This window comes from Anas acuta, chromosome 7 (assembly GCF_963932015.1).
Source record: "Anas acuta chromosome 7, bAnaAcu1.1, whole genome shotgun sequence".
Taxonomy (NCBI): domain Eukaryota; kingdom Metazoa; phylum Chordata; class Aves; order Anseriformes; family Anatidae; genus Anas; species Anas acuta.
The window spans coordinates 30,920,768-30,941,574 of record NC_088985.1 but is presented as its reverse complement, the minus strand read 5'-3'; the positions used below and the strand labels follow the sequence as shown (position 1 = coordinate 30,941,574).

General features: G+C 36.9%; 1 protein-coding gene across 4 annotated transcripts in view; it reads left to right on the top strand.

Moving 5' to 3' along the window:
• GFRA1 (GDNF family receptor alpha 1) overlaps positions 1–20,807 on the top strand; it is a 260,122-nt gene that overhangs the window by 90,987 nt on the left and 148,328 nt on the right. Inside the window, exons 1-2 of one of the 4 annotated variants that reach the window (XM_068688819.1) lie at positions 9,813–9,999; positions 10,212–10,271. The exons of 1 other annotated variant lie outside the window; for it this stretch is intronic. In XM_068688819.1, coding sequence (XP_068544920.1) covers positions 10,232–10,271 — 40 coding nt within the window. In that variant the 5' untranslated portion in view covers positions 9,813–9,999; positions 10,212–10,231. Of the gene's footprint in view, positions 1–9,812; positions 10,000–10,211; positions 10,272–10,476; positions 10,547–20,807 lie in introns of those variants that run through there. 2 more of the 4 variants (XM_068688816.1, XM_068688822.1) reach the window with 2 other exon arrangements.

The following is a 20,807-nucleotide window of genomic DNA, read 5'->3' as shown; positions in this document are numbered from 1 at the left end:
GTTCTTGTGTTGTTCAAAAGCTGGTTTGATTTTATTTTTTTCCTTCCCCCTTCCTTTTTTTTTTTTTTTTTTTTTTTTTTTTTTCCTGTGGAGTGTTCATCATCCATTTTTAATAATGTAGCCGTTCAGATTTATTTGTGTTCTGAAGATTGATGCCTAACCTTAGCAGTTAGGGAAGTAGGCTAAAATCTGCAATTGTCATACAATCCCCAAGAAGACAGGAAAGCTGACTACATCTAAATGAACTTTCCGTGATTAGGCTCAACTCAGCTGCGTCACTGTTAATGTGGCAGGACAGAGTTTCTATCCCAGCTGGGCTTTGTACATAAGGATCTGAGTCTAGCCTGTTATACAGGCTTTTGGAGCAGTCTTGCAGATGAGATTATTGTGCTACTTTTTGGTTTGTACATTACGTAATGGAATACCTGCAAATGTAAAAAGCTAGTTGAAAATATAATTCGTATTACAAGATTTGTTCCTATGTCTTGAAAAGAACTAATTGCATTCCCTACAGGGCGTACCTATGCAAAGTTGTCCTATTTGCTCTGAGGTAGAGAAAGCCTGGAGGAATTTAGCTCGATACCCTTCCAGCCTTTTCAACATTGAGAAAGATTAGGATTACTGACAATCTTGTTTTGTTTAAGAGTTTTCCTCAGAGGAGCTACTGTCAGAATAGACTGCAGCAGCTAAATTCAGAAATTAGAAGATCCTTGACCACAAAAAGCAAAGCAATATACCTGTGAGTACAGATGCCTTGGTAGTGAAAAAGCTGTTCTTATTTTGTAGAATGAAACTGAGAATTCTGTAAAAATGTTATGTTATAGCATTTATTACTTAAAAAGCATCATGTTATAGCTGGTAGTATGCTATAAAATGGTGCTTTTAAAGAGAAGACATTGCTCTATGTAAGGAAGAAAATGTGAGTTCTGATAAAATTTAAAAACCTGAAACGAGCACATTATGTTGCAGGAAATGCAATTATTTTTTAAAATGGAGCAAAGTGCAACTGAAGGAGAAGAGTTCACAAAAGTGAATTTAGAAAATGTTTCAGAAGTGAAGCTTCCTACCCAAAGGCCAAAGCAAAAGCGGATGAGTCAAGCGGGAACATTTGGTGATTGAGACAGTGATTTGTTACACAGGTCTGATGAGTGAAAAAGTCATTTTACAAAATTCAAGAAAATGAACTGCTCTATCAGTGGATCAAGGAGAAAAGAAAATGAAAAGCATTCTTTGAAGTTTTTGAGACTTGACTGCTTTTGTGTTTCAAACTGAAAAAGCTGCTCTAGGCTGGGGTAGTGTTCAGTGTCACTTATTAAAGAAACGACTGTTTTTTTCGTGGAGGGTGCTTCAATGTCTCTAATTATGGCAAAGGAACTGCTCACCCTAGAAAGAAGAGTCTGGCTCCAACTATACTTCTCACTGTCTGAGAATGACCATTCAGCATGATTAACAGTTCTGTAAAAGATTCCTTCAGAGACTGAAAAAAATACAAAGTGGGATAAGTCTGAAATTAAGCTTGATAGCTTTTGACTCCTACAGATATGTGCTTGATTTTACATGTAAATAACTCATCAGTTCAGGATCGTAGAAAGCAAACCATGCATGTGAAAAGTACAAGTGCTTTCAGAATCAGGATAAGGGCCATTACTTCAAAGGTGTGTAGTTATCTAGCTCTTGTGGAAATAGATGAGATGTTACGACCCCAAATGTTTCTAAATAAAAGTAAAATGTGAATTACTTTTGCTTGACTCCCACTTCTGCAAAGTATAACATCTTTTATAAATTGCTAGCTGTTAGAAAGGTGACTTTAATTTTACTCTTCTGGTCATATCAGTATGTCCTAATCTTAATCTATATCTGTATCTTAATCACTATGCTGTAATCAGGTCATGTCTTTCTAGTGTACTTCAAAATTCGTAATTGCCCTTTGTAATCAGTCTGCTGTGCTAATAGTAAAGTTTCTTCTATTAGTTTCTTCTCTAGTTTGTGTAGAAAGAAGGAAAGATTTTGTTTGTAATTTCAAGTCAGTATAAAAATATTTCAGTGTAATTTATTTCTAAATTCTTCATTCTTAGATTATTTCAAAAATTGTTTTTCTGAAAGCCAAAGATGAAAGGAGCAAAGGTAAAGTAGTTGCAGGTTATAGATAATGCAATATTTCTTCACAGTAAAAAAAAATACATAGTGGAAGCTCAAAATGACATGATAGTAGTTACAAATCATTTTTCTCTTTTGTTTTTAACATTATCAATATTACTTTTACCATATACAAATGACTCTGATTTTGAACTGTTGTATTTATAACAAACCTGCTTCACAAGCTACATCTTTTTTGTTTTTTCTTTGATCGTGGTCACCTTTCTATTTGCCACCGATTTATGCCCTAACTTTTTTTCCACCCTACATGAAGGAAAAAATAAATTATTCTGTAGCATAAATCCACACCTATCATTTTGTGTTCAGGGCTGAAGTCTGAGCTATCCTTTACTGGAAATTACATATCTATGTATTAAAGAAAGAGCGCTAACCACTTGGAGCGTGGTGTTGAACAGCAGTGCTGATGGAGGGGGACCACTAATAATGAGAAACCCAGTAATTATTTAGCAAAAGTAACATAAAAAATAGCCAATATTTGAAATTAATTTGATAAGGTGCCTTTTAAAATCAAAGCTTTAGCTCTACTATTTAAAGCATCATTGTTAAAGCACAGCAAGGCATTTTAATGTAATATGTAATAATAGTAAAATGTAGTAAAAAGGTTTTAATAAAAAAACATTTTTTTTTTGTTCCCCCCTCCCACTGATCACCCATTGCATGGCAGGGGAGCCTGGAGCTGTTTTGCTTCTTCCATCACCTGCTTCCTTCCCAGGCTCAGCAGGATGCAAGGAGCATGGGGCAGCAGAACAGGAACTCAGTGATCTCTGCTTAAATATGAGTTCCTAATGATAATAAAAACCTAAATAAGAACTTCAGCTATTTCTGAAAACCTGGAGCAGGACAGCAGAGGAGAAGAATATTAAAGTGCACTAATAACCTATAATTTATTTCCTCTCAAATCCCTGATGAATGCAGATTAAACACAGCCTAGTCATTATCTCTGAAAGAGTGAGAGCAAACCACCAAGCCACCGGCTGGAAGCTCTTCATTTCTGGTGGACTCCTCAGCAAGGGACTCATGAATGCACACCCCGTTTCCTGCTTGTAACAGGGAGGAAACTACAAAAATCTATATGAGAAAAAAGATGGGAAAACATAGAAGTAAATCCTTAACAAGCTATATGCAAACAGCATATCTATCTTTGCCCAATGTTTCTATTTGTTTTTGTTTTTTTTTTTTTTTTTTTTTCAAGTGACAAAATTGTGAATTAGGGAAAAGTCATGTGTATTTATAATTTATTAAAAAACACTTTAAGAAGCAAATTTTTATTCCTCCTAACGTGTCTGGTTGCAATGGAGAATTCACTAAACTCTCTTCCATTTTGTTAGGAATGTAAACAACTTCACAACAGATGTTCTTTACAAGGAGAGAGCCTGCTATTTGCATTGTGATATCTCCATTTGAGTCTTATATCCAAGAGTTTGTGTAATTCCATCTGGAAAGGCTTCGAGGATCCCTTGGGTAACAAAAGCAGAGATTACTTTTTTGTATTTTTAAATCTAAGCTTTCTATTGTCTTCAGTTGCAATAACACAGCACATGTTACACAGGTATCCACATTGCTCCTCTGCGGTGTTTTGGAGTCTAGTTCAGTTGTCTGTTCTGCTGACAGACGATTATCTTGGAACTTTTTTACTCTGCTCTTCTGTAGTATTTGGATAAGTGACAAATTAGGCTCTCATTTTGAAACATTTATCAGAGCTCTTATTTAGCTTGGCATAATGATAGTAACTTTTGTAATGGAGAAAGAACTTTTCGGATCTGGAGTGCGCATTGCAATACAAAATAATGCCTTGGTTATACATTGTTATACAAAATTTGCTTATTTTGTTTTCCTTGGAAAACGTCCATTTGCATAAATATTACTTATCATTAAGTAGGCGCGGGGAAAGCTACAACAGTGAAAAAAATATTTTTAATTATTTGTGTCTTCTGTGTATAAAAGAGACTGGGGATTCTTTTGCAAAACTGTAAGTAAATTATCCATTATGTTGTAATGTCCTGTAAGAAGATGGGTGCTGTTAAATCTTCTGAATACAGGGGTGTGAAACAAACAAACAAAAAACTAACATTTTGAGGACTTGGGCTTTCATGCAAGTTATGTAATCTTGAGCTGAAGTACAGTAATCAATCTGTTGAAAATCCTTCATGTTTGATCAATTTGGTATGGTATGTTTCCTATTACCAGAAAACACCAGGACATTGGTTTATCTCTTTTTGTTGCATAAATTTTACCTTAAACACAGAAAAATCTTAATGGACACTGAAGCATAGAAAAATAATTATTTTATAGTTAATTCATGAAAGTAAAATTAATCCTTTTTTTTTTTTTTTTCTCACTTACATTGATCTCAGAAACTCATATACAATGCTGATAAATTATTAGAAGAGCAGCTGTCATTATTTCTTTGTTCCTTCTACTTCAGGAGACTTCAAGATGTTTATGTTGGTTCTTTAAGTTTTGTTTCTACTTAATACTGCAAATGTAGGGAAAAAAAATGCATAGATGACCAAAACCATTTTATTATCCTTATTCATAACAGGAGAAGTATTTAATGCTAGGTTAGATAACTGTTAGACCTTTGCTGTATTCATTAAGGCCAAATGATTTTGTCTGTATGCTGGAAATAATTACCATGCAAAAACAGGAGATGTCCATTATACTTCTAGACCTCTATGCTAATTATTTTCATAATATTAATTTTATGGTTCTATCTATCACGCTCCTGTTTATAAATATGGCAGTTTCCTTACACATTTGGAAGACATGGATACGTACTACTGACCTGTCGGGCAGCATTAAGGGCCTGGTACAGACTATTCCAATTCCATGCAAGTGCCCAAACCATGGAAAAAAAATTCTATTTGAGGAATGGGAATCTCAGTTTGACCAAAATATATATTCTGAATCCGAAAACTTTCTCTTAGCACAACTACTGAAACTGCATGATCTCTTAAAACCTCTCAGCAAAATTGGGCCATATGGTATTTTTCTGTGACAAACTGTTTTGTAGGAAGGGTCCCAATTCTAATTATTTATTCAGACAAAAGCTGTTGTCCTCACTCCTTCAAAACAATCTGAATGGCTTTCAGAATACTTCTTTCCTCCAAAATGTTGTGGAAAAGGTCTGTGCTACCTTCAGGTTTTAAAAGCTGCTTTGTAAATCCAAGTTAAAAAAGAAATCTCTGTAATACTGTACCCTCTATTTTCCATACAGTCCTTTGTGGGCAGAAAAACATATTTAGTGAAGACTTAACAATAGTAAATAACTGCCTATTGATAGGGATGTTATGCTGTGATTTCATCTTTTTTTAAAGATGACATATAAAAAAGCACCTATGGTTATGTTTCTATCCCTTCCATATTCCTTCCCACTGATGCTGCTGGGAGATTATCTGTCTTTAATACCGGAATTTTGAAATGCTTCAAGGTACACGTTTGCATATGTATGCCAGGACTCAGTGCACAGCCAGAATAATAAAAACATATATGTGAAATGCATGTCAATAATTCTTGTGGGTTTGTCTTTTCAAAGCTTATTGAAAGAAAATAACAGAAGGAAAGTGAATTAGAATAGATAGAAAAAGAATGTTGCTTCCTTGAAATAAGTATCCTTTTTGCTATTTTGAGAATTCAATCACAATATTTAATGCCTTCAGCAAATCAGTTCTTTGAATAGAGAAGTGGTACCTATAGTTGAGTCTGCAAAGGTTATAGAAGAGAGTGAATAACACGCAGGGTTTTCACATGTTTTCACCTAAGTTTTGGCCTTTCCCTCTTCATTTTTACAAAAATTATAATTGTCCTTCTGTTGATACACAATGCATTTTTAACCCTCATCTCTCATTGCTAAAAGAAGGAAACAGCCTAAATATCAGTTCAGAAGCAATCGCTGTTTGTGAATGCTTTTAGATCTACCAGCATGGGAATTTTCTTTTTTAAAGGAAGAATAAAAGTTATTTAATCAAAGGACTTAACGATGAAGAGTCTGATATATACGCATTTATATTTGTAATTTTATTTTTACAAATAATCCAGTAAAGCCACCCTCAGTAGGTGATTTAAGAGTTGAGCATGGAGGGCTGCAAAGCATAGCAGGGCATCATCCTTTTAACTCCTCAGCTGGGGCTGACCAAGTGCAGTTGGGGCCAGGGAACCATCGGCAGTACCTGCGGGAAGCCCCACGAGATGGCTGTCCTGCCTGGCTCTCCCTGGCCTGTTTTTTCTTTCAACTAACTGCACCCGATTCCACCACCTCTTCTGCCTCAGTTTGTTCTTGGTGTCTTGTTTCTTTTCTCATATTCTGTATTTCTGGTGTTGTTAGTCCCCTTTCTGCTGGGCAGACATTCCTTAATGCATGCGAGGGCTAGATCCATTGCCAATAAATGTATCATGTTGCTCTTGCCCGTAGTGAATATTCCACACCACCCTTCCCATTTGTCTCGGTATTCTGAAATTTTCCTTCCTCTGAAACACTTTCTTCTCCTTCTCCATCCCCTCCTGAAGACTATACACTGAGCTGCACACATTTCATTAGCACTCTTGCTACTCTATCTTCCAAAATGTTAATAAAAACACTGAATAGGATTGCACCTGGCTCATGCTCCTGTGTGATCCCTTTTGTGAAGCCCCGGAGAGTCAGTCATTGGAAACTATTCACCGAGAGCAAGTTTTCTGATCAGCTGTGCACTGTAATAATAGCAAGGACTGTAGGCCACATGGAAGATCATGATCATAATTACACTGGCTCAGATCAAAGGACAACCTAGCCTGTTTGCAACAGATAGAAGAAAATAGGTATGAGATGATTCTTTCCCAAGTATGCTCCTCTATTTTTGAACAATTCAGATTTAGGAAATAGTTTACTTATGAGAATGTGATATATGGAAGCATTAAAATCCAGTGTTGATATCAAAATCCTTTATCAAAGTTCAGGTGCAACACATTTACTGCAGCAGATTCATCCATCTGGCCAGCTGGCGTATCAGGGAGGGAAGTTACAATAGCGTGACATGCTTTGTTTGTGACAAACCAAGGCTTACTGGTGTTTTGTATTTGCCTGTTTGTCTTCCAAGTATCTGCAGTTTAATTGTTTAACAATCTGTCCTAGTACCTCTCTCAAAACTCAATCTGTACGGTGTAAAATTCTACCAAGCAGTAAAGGCAAACGCTAACTCTAGCCTGTCGTATTTCTCTGGGAACTTCCCAGTTCCTCCATGAATTCTTTAAGACAGACTCCAGCAATTCAGAAATATCTTTGATGAGTGCCTGCAAATCTGTAAGCTGAAAATGATGAGACCTTATTAGCATGAGCATACCTAAATATTTAGTCAATTCTGTCTGTATTGTGGCCAATATTCCGTACTCGTTGAAGTTAGTTAATTATGCATCAAGGCACTTTCCTGGGGAGCACTGAGGGAAATAAGGGATAGCAAAGTGTCAGTGTGCTCAGTATCAACCTCTGCCTCCTTTCCTAGTTCATAATGGATCTTCTGAAGAGTGATAGAGAATTATGAGCACGGCCAAGAACCTCACTGAGTTGGCTTGTGCAATTAAACCAAGTACAAAATGGTTCTTGAGACACATTAGTGAAAGGGAGCACAAAAGTAAGAAGTAAGGAACCACAGAATCCCAGAAATGAAATGGAGATTACCAGCAATCTAGGAATGATTGAAATAGCAAATGAATGCATTGTCTCACTTTTCAGTGGGGATAATGTAGTGCCTAAGAATAATAAAAAGATACTTAAAGGGAATGAAGACAGAGTAATGGAGGTTCCCATACGTGAGCTAGCAGCTAAACGTAGCCTGCTTACTAGGATGAAATGGAGAGGGTTAAAGAATAATGATTTAAGGGCATGGAAAGTATCAGTAAATGCAAATGCTGATTTGCAGGGATCTAAGTGTATCTGTTCGATTCAGGGCTAGTTCCATACAGATAAAGTATAATATAGTTATTCCTTGTATACAGAAAAGGGAAAAAGGTGGTCAAATACAAGGCAGACCTGGTAGTTTGACCTCAACACTGAGCAAGGTCTTAGAATAGATTTTGAAGGAAAAAATTATCAAGGACCTGGCAGTAAATGGCAAGTGGGGAAAGCTACAACGTGGTTTTATCAAGGGCAGATCATGTCAAACTAACTTAATATCTTTCTTTGATAAGATAATTGTCCCAGAAAAGAGTAATGTAGTGAACCTAATCTTCCTTGATCAAAACAAGGCATTATATTGTTCCTGCTGGGCACTTATTTAAAGTGGAGAAGATGGGCATTACTGCAAAAATTGTAAGGTGGATGAGGAACTGAGAGTTATATTAAAAGAGGATTATGTTAAAAATGGAAACAGAAATGAAATGAGGTTGATAGTAGAATTCCTTTTGGACTCGTCTTAGGACTGACTTAAATAGTATTTAAATAGTTTGACTTAAATAATCAAACTAGAAGGGGTATAGCATTAACAGATGTAATGAAGTTGGAATATGACTAGCAGAAAAAAGCAAATGACTTCAGGGACTGACAGAATGGAAACCTGATAGCACAAAAAGAAAGCACTATTAGGGGACTAGTATGTTCTTTTGGTAAAAGCTGGTGACTTGATGACCACTGGCAACCATAGAGAGAAGGGGTTTGCTGCATGAGTCAGTTGTATGGTGACCAGGAGCCATGGTTATATCATGGCTGTGAAGCAGCTTTAGGTTACATTAAGCAAAGGATTTTTAGAGAAGACAATAAGGTGTTAACATTGCTTTACAAGGCACTGGTAAGACAACTCTCAGATTATTGTTTGCAGTTGTCATGACCCACATTAATTCACAGCAGGTGCAGAGTGGGATGGTTAGGGGAAAGGAGTACCTATTTTCTCAGCTGAGATGAAAATAGCTTATCTGGCAAAACAAAGCTTGAAAGGGCATATGGTTATATCTTTATGAGTACGTGTGGGGGTAGATGTGATGTGAGAAGACTTTTATGTTGAAGGATAGCGCCATTTCGAGATCAGATACATACAACCAATTATGAATAAATGGGAAATTTAGAAGAAGGATCTTGGCAATCTGTGTAAAGCTCTGGAACTCTTTTCCAGACAAGGTCACAGAGGCAGGGAACTGAACTACTTCAGGATGGAAATTTATAAATTAATGAAAGGATGTGTGTGACACAGTAAGGCAATGATGAGTCAGAATTCAAAGTCAGAATTCAAAGCTTGTGATATAAAGCTTTGGATACTTACTGGCATTGCCAGAGAAGTTTATAGAACTTGTTTGTGTACTTTTCTTACACAGTCTACAAGCAGAAATATTTTTAATTCAACAATGTGCTAGGGCTTCTGCTATTCTGCATACATCAGGACTTTGATGTTTCTTCTTGGTGCATGGTCTAGGAGAAGGGAACCACCCTTTCTTAAATGGTAAGAGATTGGCAGCAGGTAAAAATGGGACTATTGGTTAGGATGTCAGGTGTTAATTGGATTTAATTTGCTTACATACTCAGGGTTAAGATGATCACCTGAGTGGGACCAGGAGGTAATTTTTCTCTGAGTCATGTTGGCTAGGGTTACTTTCCTCATCAACTGTCTGGAACAGGGTATAAAATTTTGAGTTGCAGAATTCTGAATTGTGTCTGGTCAAGAAATCCTATGACTTTAGCTACTTCTACTGTCCTTTTCTGACTCACTTTTTTATTTTTTTTTCAGTGTTTTTCAGTCCCTTATTCTCCTGAAGTATAAAGGGATGTAATTATTTTATGGGACAGCATTTCAGTATGCTGCAAGACCTGATTTAATGCTTGCTTTTTCAGATCTTCTAAGAGTTTCTTCCAAATAAGAAAATCTTACTTATGACAGGCAGGTAGGGGCACTTCATGTGTGTTGGTAAGGTTTGAAAAGAAAAGGCTGATTGTTTTTTTGGTTCAGAATTTCTTGCAACTTTACATCAGAAAGCACCCTTTAATGGATGATTGTAGCTCAAGTAATTTAAAAAAATATTTAGATGATACTATATTTTGTTAACCAGGATTCTCAGGGCTTTCTAGCTTAGGTTTTCTATCAAATTGTTTACAGATGCCTTATCCAACCGCTAAATGATTCAGGTTCTTCAGCCTTTATTAAATCCATTTCAAGGTAATTACACATGCGTTTTTTCCTCCTGATTTGGTTTCTTGACTACTAGCTAAAAACAAATAATTGAAAAGTGAAGTGATAGTGCTTTGTCTCATTGAATGTATGAACAATCTGTGGCAACTAGGCTCTTAAGTCACCTGTTATTAAGTGGATAAAATTAGATGGGATGTAAATGTACTGCTCTCAATGTGTGTTCCTAAAGATCATTTTTTACATAGATATGGATGCCTTGACTGGAGGCCACAAGGAACACCATGGTGTTAAAGATCCAGTAGGTAATTCACTGTGTGTTACTGATATCTGTGCTTGTAGCAGCCATACTAACATTTTTCTTGCCTCTAGTGAGAAAAAATACACGTTTTATCTCTGTACTGTTTCTTGAATTCCGAATAATTGTACTCTGAAATTGGGCAGTTTATTTCTCATAGCTTGTACAGTGGTATCGATGTATCAGTTCTGTGATGTGGCTTATCTTCTTCAATCCAGGAAGCTGGAGTTCAAAGGTCTTTCTTAATGCAGGGATTACTAAGTGTCAGTGTAATCTACTGCTACTCACTCTGTCCCTCTCCTTACATTTCTTGTCAGAGAAATAAAATAGCAGATTCGCAAGTCAGGTCAGATCTACTCTGTATCTCTTTTCTTGAGTCCTATCTTGACACTCTCAGATAAATTATCTTTCAGTGAAGAGATGGCCTGAATCATATATAGAAAATGAATGTCTCTAAGCCTGCCAGCCCTCCACAAATCCTCAAGTTGCATTTCCTTTGAACCGCCTTTTCAGCTAGGGATGCTGACTGCAAAAACACTGAATTAGTTTTTCTTTATTCTTCATATCATTGTCTCTGTGGAGTCCAGTGTTACAAGCCATGGAACCTTTTAAGAAGTAGTTGGCAGTTGCGTGACATATGTAACTTTCTAAATCCAAACCCCATGTAAGTGGAGAATGGTTACTCCCACACTTCTCAGTCCCTTTTGGATACCATCTGGAACAGCAATAAAATAAACCCAACTTTTTCTTATCGTCTTAGGTACATAAGTCCAGCTGAAAATAGCTTTTTTTTTCTAATAAATTGTGTGATTAAATTTAAGCTGAAAAGTTTCTGCTGAGACATGTTAAGTTTACTTGTTTTAAGTTTCAGTTGGAACAACAGAAATATTACAGCTGATCCTGTCAGATTTTTTTTCACTTTAGCATTTTACATACCGTACTTCTCTTCTCCCTGCCTTTTATTGTTATCTAAGCTACTGTTATCTGACATTTATTTTACTTTTGTGCCACAGTAAAACCTAAATCAGGATTTGGGAAGCTTTTAGGTTGCTGATGAGAGGGGAAAAAAATCCTTCTGCTAAACGTACTCCAATGTCTGTTGGCAGAAAGTTAGTTACCTTCTTGTTCTATTAGGTGCTCTACATGTATCCCAGATCGCCCAAGTAGCTAAATGTCTAGTCTCCTCCTTTCAAGGTCCCTCCTGGAAACCAGAGCAAGGGTGAATTTGTTTAACTTCTGGTCTATTCAATCAGATTTGAGGATGTTGGATGTTTCTCCAGGATTTCTGGATATCTAGTGGTCTTGGCATTGCCTCATATAAGTTTCCAGGGATCTGGACAGCTAGAATAAATGGTCCCTGCATGGGAATAAATTTACATTGTGGTGTGTGCATGGTGAGCCCAGTGTCAGATTTACTCCGTAAGAGCTATTTTTGCACAGCATAGGCATAGATACTCATCTCTTGCAAATCTCACACAGAAATGTGGTACCCCTGCCTTGGTAAAGTGGTTTACAATACAATGCCAAGTTACTTCTCATCTTAAAATCCTAAAGATTTTTTTTTTTTTTGGGGGGGGGAGCTTGACTTTTCTCTAATCATCACAGAAATAAAAGCATTCTTGAGTGACTTTACAGTACAGTAAACTCAACCAAATACTTTATTTTAGAAATAGTATTATGTCAGAGTGGAAGCTGTCTTCCAAGGTACTGATTACATGGGACTCTAAATCCCAGTAGTGGGTTCGGCCCCCACATTGGGTGCGTGAATTTGGAGGAGGCTGCCCAGGGAAGCAGCTGAGTCACCATCGCTGGAGGTATTTAAAGCACGTGTAATTGTGGTTCTTAGGGACATGGCTTAGTGGTAGACTTGGCAGTGCTAGGTTAATGGTTGGACTTGATGATCTTTTTTTATATACTTTAGTCAACATTCATCAACTGTTACGTTCCACATAACGTAGAAATTTAGCAGAAAGAGCATTTCCTCTTTCATGGAAATCTTGCAGGAAGAACCCTTGTGGTTATTCCTCTGAGAGGACAAAAAAAAAAAAAGGCAATATTTTCCTACAGGGATTAAATATCATTTTATGCCATGGGCTAAAAGATGATTGAGAAATTAAAAAAAATAAATAAATATTTTTTTTCTAAGTCCTGAATCTTAAAGTAAAATGAATATCGACTAGGCAGTCAAAACATTTTCAGCTTTCCTTCAATGTAGTCTCCACGCTGAAGTGAGCCATTTCAGATGGCTGAAAAAGTATTGCTTAATGCCTGTAAGCACTGTCAGAAATCAATAACTTTGAAATTTGCACAATTTCTACATACTAAGTTTGGCACATCACTTTAATTCAGTCTGTTTACAATAGAATAAAAGTGGTTTGAGCAGTTGTCGAAAGGACAGAAATATGTTGAATATTTCTTCTGTATTGCAGAAATAGTTAATATCACAAATATCAAAATTATAATTATTTTTTTCATTGAAGATCTGCAAAAAGTGAAATTCAAAGTATCATAGGAAATAGCATTGCTTTGGTGGTTACACATAACCTGTAGATAGTTACTACAGTTGTACTAAATAGCTTTTCCTATTTAAAATATTTTGAGATCATAAAACATACCATTAATGAAGAAAAAAAACGAAAAGATTTTCTGTATATTTTTGGTGGGCAAACGATTGGCAAAGAAGTCAATAACATGAGCTTTTAAGAGCAACAATGCAGAAGAATTCCATGTGTTTTGAGAAGAAAAAAGTACGCTGAATTTAGTGTCGTATTTCCAGTAGACAAAGGCAGGTCTGTTGAAATTCTTTTTTCAATCTACGCAAGTGCCTTCATCTTGAAGATGAAATTTATTCTCTTTTGTTATATATGTTCAAATCTAGGGTTTTGGTTATCTATGGAGTCTATTTCATGATAATGGAATTCTTCTAAGCATTTTCAACAAGTAAAATTTGAAGAAGTTTAAGTGTCCAAAGGTGAGAATTAAATTAAAATATAACAGCATTCCACCTGAATGTGAATTACAACACTTAACCAGTTAGGCTCAAGATTTTAACGCATTCCACCAAAAAATGCGAAGTATGCATTTTCAAATAAATCTGAGGTAATGCAGTAAAATACCTGCGGTGGGATGAACACCTTTCTTCTTGGTACTCTTCCCAGTGTTTTCCAGGTCTTCCAAAAACTATTATGATACAGCTAACTTTTTGGCTAGCTAACAATTTAGTGTGCCTTTGCTTTACCATTTTTTTTCTGACTCTTAGGATGAGGACTTTCTCACTCAAAATGTCTTCAGAAAACCTGGATTTTAATGTTAGAGTAATTCCCACAGTTCAAGCCAAAACTGTAGCTTCCTTTCTAAATCTCTGAACAGCATCAAAGGAGTGTCTGTTTCAAACCATTTACAACATATGTAGATAGGCAAGAACAAAATAGATAATGAGTGGGATTACCTAGTTTACAAAGGCATAATCTGAGCCTTAATGGTCCAAATACAAGGATATATCATAGGGATATGCACAATTTTTTCTTCATGAAGCTGGTATGGTTTAGGCCAGGGCAGACTGAATGTTTGCATGAATTGCCACGCAGTAAATTATACCGTGCAAGCTATTGTTCTGTGCATTAACAGGCACTCCACCACAGAGACAAAAAACATCGTTTTAGGACCGTGATTCTCTCTGCTTCCCCTTTCCTGGCTGATAGGAGCAGTGGCTATCAGTAAGCTGGAGGAGCAGAGCGTTAAGCCAGGTGGTCATGAGCTCAGCATCTGACATCCCTGAAGGTCCTCCCCAGTCAGGCTTTACTGGAGGTCCAGTTGTGCTGCCGCCATCCTGTTGGAACTTGTGGTCCTGTTTATTTTTTTCTTGCCTCCTTTTTTTGATGAAGGAAAAAAAACCTCAGATGTGATGCACAGGGGTTTCATGAAGTCCTATTGTGCATCCATCAGGTTGCTATGTCTAGCTCCAGTTTGATGTTACACAGATTACAATGTAATCATGTTCAAAAATCGTGCCATTAATCATAATTTTTTTTTTTTAAATCCTGGGAACATCGTGATTACATTTCATTCTGGCAAGAAGCCATTACTGTACATATTTAAATGTTTGCATTATTTTGTTATAAATAATCATCTACTGGATAATTAACAAAGTCACAGACTTGGATGGGTCACACTGCCTTCCTGCAAGTAATTTTTTACAGCTTCAAACTTATAGTAAATATTTATATTTTATCTTAACATTTTGTCTGATTACCCTGTAGTTTTTTTCCGCTTTCTTATACTAATAACTCAGAATTTCCTATGAAAAATGACTGCATCAGAAACTTTCTTCTTTTCCTTACTTAGAAATGCAGCTTTCTAGCCTTTCTGCCATCTATAAAATAAATTGTACAGCTCAGTTGTGTGTGTGTGTGTGTGTGTATACAGCCATTGCATTGCCGCGTTCAGAAGAATACCCTTTAGAAAATGTTTTCAGGTATGGTTTGTAAGAAGCAAACAACCAGACATTAGGCAGCCTTGTATGCTGGATGCTCTTCCTGTTTAGGATCAGGACATTGTCCTTTCAAGTGCTTAACAGAAGAGAAGAACCGACATAGTCTTGATTATGCACTTCCCTTTAGTTGACCAATATTTATTCACCAGTGTACATGAAAACCTGAGCTAACATAATTTAAATGAAAACCAAGTTATACTTTGTATAAAGTATGTGTGTATTTAACCTGCTTTTTTTTAAATTATTATTATTTTTTGCTTTCCTTGGCCTGGCTGCCGCATCCAGCCCATCTAGAGGGAGAAGCCTCTCCAGTGGAGGGCAAGGGAGGCATGACAGTGTAAGCAAAAACCAACAAGTGTTCCTAGGAGAGTTCAGCAAAGGCCAGCTGAGGGCTCCTTTGAGAGCTGAGGCTCTTTCTGAGTGCCTGAATCTGTTCAGGCGAGCCTTGGAGGTGCCAGTGATACAAAGACCTAAGGCACTCTAGGAGACTGAGTAAACTTTGTTCAGGTCAGGAAACCACCTGGAGAAGGACTCTTGTGGCAACCATACAGTAGTGGGGGAAGACTTTCTTTTCAAATCTCATGTTTAGTCCACCCAGCTAAAATGAGTTTCCTCTGCTAAAACAGAAAGCTCAGTCTGATCTGTTTCTTGCTGGTCTAGTGAAGTATATTATTGAGATTAGAAGGTGGTAGTGTGTCTACCTAAAGCGAAGGGCAAATCAACCTTTGCATCCCTCCCAGGGAGGGGGTGAGATGGGGTGAGAAGTCAAGTATCATTCACATTTGGTTACTTTTACAGACATCTTAGGGTACGGTTTATTTAGGAATATCCAGGATGCATCTACACGTAAATGATTAGAATAAGGATTGAATTTAGACAGCATCCAGGAAGTTTGAATAGTGCACCTTCATAATTCAAAAGAAGATACTGTTGCTTTTCAACTCAATTATGTCTGCTAGTAAAGCTGCAGGATCGATGCAGGCATTCCATCATAAAAGCTTTCTTTTTTTTTTTTTTTTTTTTAATTATTTACCGGTGTTACCAGCAAGTGTCTATATCCACCTGGAGACCATCCTGTAGATTTATCTGTGCATCACATGATTACATGATTAAACCAGCCAAATTTCTTTAACAGCTAAGAGCTGTGGTTGATGTAATGAATACTTGCAGAAAAAAATCAGTTGTGACTCCAACTTTCAGTCTTGCCTTTCAGATTAGCCTGATGTTTTTACTTCATTGGTGTGTACAGTGCTCTGTGGGTATTCTGCTGTCATCAGAATTTCAAAGAAGTAGTGGCAAAAGAGCCAAGAAACAGGATTATCTGGTATTTTAATAGAACAAACAGGTCTTGATTTTCAACAGTGTGTTTCCAGCTGATCATCAATTGGATTACAGGGGAATTATCTCATTTGCCAGTCATAAGGTTCTTCCTGAACTATAAAATTACAAATAAAAATACAAGGAGCCATTGTTGCTGACTCAAGAAATACTTAGCCTTTTCATCCCATATTTATTGAATAATTTTTATGACTAAACATATAAGTTCAAATTGTTCTGTGTGCAATTATCTTTACTGAAGCATTTGCAGAGCTGTTCAGGCAATTGTTATAAAACAAAAAGCAGCCAAGCTCGCCCCAGTATCACAGTGCCTTTAGTAGAGACACTGCATGTGGCAGTTGATGGCAAATATCTAAGAATAGTTAGCTTTGCTTTTTCTGTAGGACAAATCCTTAAGGCATTTACAATGCTAGTTTCTTCCACTTCCATTTTTTTTTTCTTAATCTCCTTTCACCTCAAATACAAATCCCTTGAGACTTTTTGTACCCTAAATTTCTCACCTCAGAGGAAGACAGAGAAAACAGTGATTGCAGGAATTAACACTGACAGAGTCGCTAACCTTTTCAGAAACTTCCAATAAATTTACAATTTCAGTGATATTCACCATCAGGAGAACAGTTGATTTTACTCATCAGGGCTAGTCTAGCAAATGTACAAGAAATACAGTTTTTAAAATCTAAGATGATAATTTTGCCTTTGGTCACCAAAGTCTAAAATGACTTTAACCTCCGTGCATCATTTTTGACTTCCCTACACAGGGCGTGAGTCAGGGCAGATTTTGTCCTACAATTTAGAATAAGATATGTATAGTAAGTGAAAGCAAAATCTTCCTCTAGGATTTAATATTCTCTGCTCTGTAAATGTGTGCATATCCAGTGTAGCATGAACAGCGAAAGCTGAATGCTCATCACTAGCTAGAGCTGTGCACATCTGAAAGGAGAACTTTACCAATTTTTGCACACTATTTTGTATGTGGATGTTTTATTACTTTCAATTAAGTATAGGAGGTTGGAAATGAAGCCTACATGTAAGTGAAGCAGTACACAAATGGAAGATGCCAACACTCACGTTTTTACGTGGCTTTTCTCAGGTGCTGTTCATTTGATCTCAATGTTCTGAAATACAAATGCTTTCCACCAATATATTTTTGAATATGCCTGGAATGCTATGTTTGTACAGCACTGGACTTAATTAGAATGAATTACTTTTCTAGAACTTTAGTTTTTCTCCAGAGATGATGAGGCTCACTAATACAAATATATTTTACATAGCATAAGGTAGGGTTTCCTGTTCCATTGTTCAGAACTGCATGGTTTCCAGAAAACCACATTGCTGGTAATTGCAGAAGTTTAAGAAGACAAAAGGAAGGTTGTCACCAGTATGTTCAAACTAACAATCTAAATGTTGATGCTGCTTGAATCACAGTAGCTGCCAGTGCCCATGGATGCTAAAGGCTGAAACTGCCAACATACAGGTTAGAAGCTGAAGTTTGAAATGATGCTACGCTAGCAGCTGAATTGTGTTGCTTTAGACTTTATATGCACGTGAATTACTAACACTTAACATATAATCTTTTGTGTTTTCATCTTTTATATTTCTGCTTCACTTCTTGACATCAAGTTCCTTTGCTGACTGCTGTATTCTCTTGTGCTGTGGAATTTAGCACATTGCTGTAGAAGCATGAATCACCTCTCCCACTTCAGCATGAATTGCCTCTACGAACAGCTAGGGGGCTGTATTATTCCACTTTTAAAGCAGTAAGACATAAATCGAGGGATACAACTATCATCAGTCCCTCCTAACAACTTTTTCCTTACCATTTCAAGCAAACATCAATGCCTATACCCGTATATCAGTATTTAAAGTTTAATGAAATCAATTCGTATGTGGTATGGAGCTCCACAAGTGCCTGGCAACAGTTTTGTTCATATTTTCAACTTTTAAGGGTAAATGAATTTGGCTAGGTGTATGTTTTGTCCTCTCTCTTAACTGCAAGCTCTCTGAATTGCACTGTAGTGTTTTAGTACTTATGGATCTGTTCTACTGAAGTCAAAACCAGGTCACATATTAGATATGATTTCGCTCAGGATTTTTTTTTTTTTTAATTTTTCTGGGTGGTCTGACACTACACAAACACAACCTCTGGTGAGGACAGGGAAGCAAGAGATTATGAAAACTTTCTGGCCAAGAACAGCTGTTTGAATTCATTACCAGTTTAGATTAAAGGTGTTTTTGTTGTTAGTGTTGTTTTTGTCCATTTTTAAATGTTTTTCTGGTGCAACTGGGAGCTTTATTTTCTTATACTTTTGCGTGAATTAGGTCACTCAGTAATTTGGATTGCACTTCCACATGGTTTTTATTTGATTACTGTGTGAATGCTCATTGTTTACTTTGCTGTTGTTTTATGTTTTTCCTGATACTTACTGAAAGCTGTAAACCCAAATAAATGACAAGTTCAGTAAAAACTCAATCTTGCTTTTGTGCTGCAAAAGCCCATTCAAGGCTTCATAAGCCCCTCAAAATTGATTTTTGGAGCACTGTTATTTAATCTGTCCTTTAGAAAACTTTAATGCCTTGAGCAAATCCTTTTTGCCTTATTCCCACCATTAGGTGCTTTGACTTCATGGTAAGCAGATATATGTAAGACAAACAGAGATGCAGTGCAGATTCTTCCCCCAGTCCCTAGTAATTCTCTAACTTTTCCACCCTCCCTTTCTCATTATGAAATAAAACCTCCTGTGTAAACACTACCGCTTGTGCTCTCATGGCACCCAGCCTTATTCCCATCAGTCGCTTGCTCTCCCCCACCTGCTATAGCTGACTCATTAATTCAGCTTCAGCTTTGCTTCACCTTTTCCTTCCCCAAAGAATTACATGTAAAGTTTATGGCACTGTTCTTATTTCAGCATACTGTGTCTCTACATACCCGCTGGGCCCACAGATAATACTGTGCAACTTTCCTCTGGCTCAGTGGCTCCAACTTCAATATTTTCTTGCAGGGTTCAGTCTTTAAAAGGAGGTCTGTGGCAGAGGTGGTGGAGGGAATTAGCTGGCTAGCTGTGGTCCAGTCAATGTATTAATTCGACCTTTTTGTCAGCTTACCATTACATTGTCATCTGAACTGCAGCCAGCCAGAACAACCTAACGCAGTGCTCCAATGCCGCAGCTTTTGCATATGGGACTAGCTGCAAAACAACATCAACTAGCATTTGAGTCAGCTTTTCTTCCGTGTGACACCCTTCTGAGAGTTTGCTGTCAACCTTTAATTTACATGCAAATGAGGAGGCAGAAGGAAATCCAGTATGATTGAATACAGAAAAAAACAGTATTCTGACTTCACACGTCTTGTATGACTGGCCTAAAGTACCATATGGCCCTGACTAGCGATGGGGAGTGATGCTGTTCCCGTATTCAGTGCAGTTAGGTGCAGCCTGTAAGTGGCAAGAAGCTGCAATCTGTCCATAGTTCTTGGCTTTGGAAATACAAACAAAAAATCAAAAAACAACAGCAACAAAAAACAACCCCCCAAAACAGGCTTTGAATCTTTTTTTTTTTTTTCCCCCACAGAATCTCTAACAGCAAATAACCTTTCCTTCCTCCTTACCATGCCTTTTCTTTATTAAAAGTTTTCAGTTAATGAACACCAGCTAATGTAGAACAGAGAACCAAGAGTCTAAAATTATGTAAGACCTGAAGAAATAGCAGTTATTGCTGGCAGTAAGTAGCTCAGGAAGTTAGTTCTGTCTTCCACATTATTTATATTGTAATGGCGTTTAAACAATAATTCAGCAGTGATTATGTTGTCATCCGTCTTGTAATGAAATGTTTGTCCCTAGCAGCTGTACCTTATATTTCTTATGTTATATTCATTGTTCTGGAACTTTTTAACAAAAATCAATCAATAGAATAGAAAACTAGCTTAAATATCTTTACAATGTTCACATTAAGGAATTAAATTAAACAAACAAACAAACAAAAAAAACTTTTACTGAAGAGCCTCATGGCTTGGGTGGCTGTCACATACAAATAGTAAGGTGGACCATGGTTTGACCAAAATCAGCAGCAAAGCACCCATGGACTTAATTTTACCCCAGAGGAGGTAAAAGGCAAGTGGAAAAGAACATGGAAAGAGCATAGGGATTATGACTCCAGCCACAGAGTGGGCTAGAGGTTTTCAATGAAAAAGTGGCAGATATGTCAGCTGATGATTTTTCTCAAGATGAGGGCAGGGATCTTGCTCATAAATAAATTACTTCATTGTTTGTTCTTCTTGCTATCTTAAATGTAGAAATAGTGGGTGGCCATACTGCAGGCTTCAGCTCCCTGGTGAGTCAGTTGTCTTGCTTGCCTGTAGGGGATAATTGTTTGAAATAAAATAAATAAAAGCTCCAGATAAAACTAGTGCTATCGATTAACATTATTGTTGACATCCTCCACT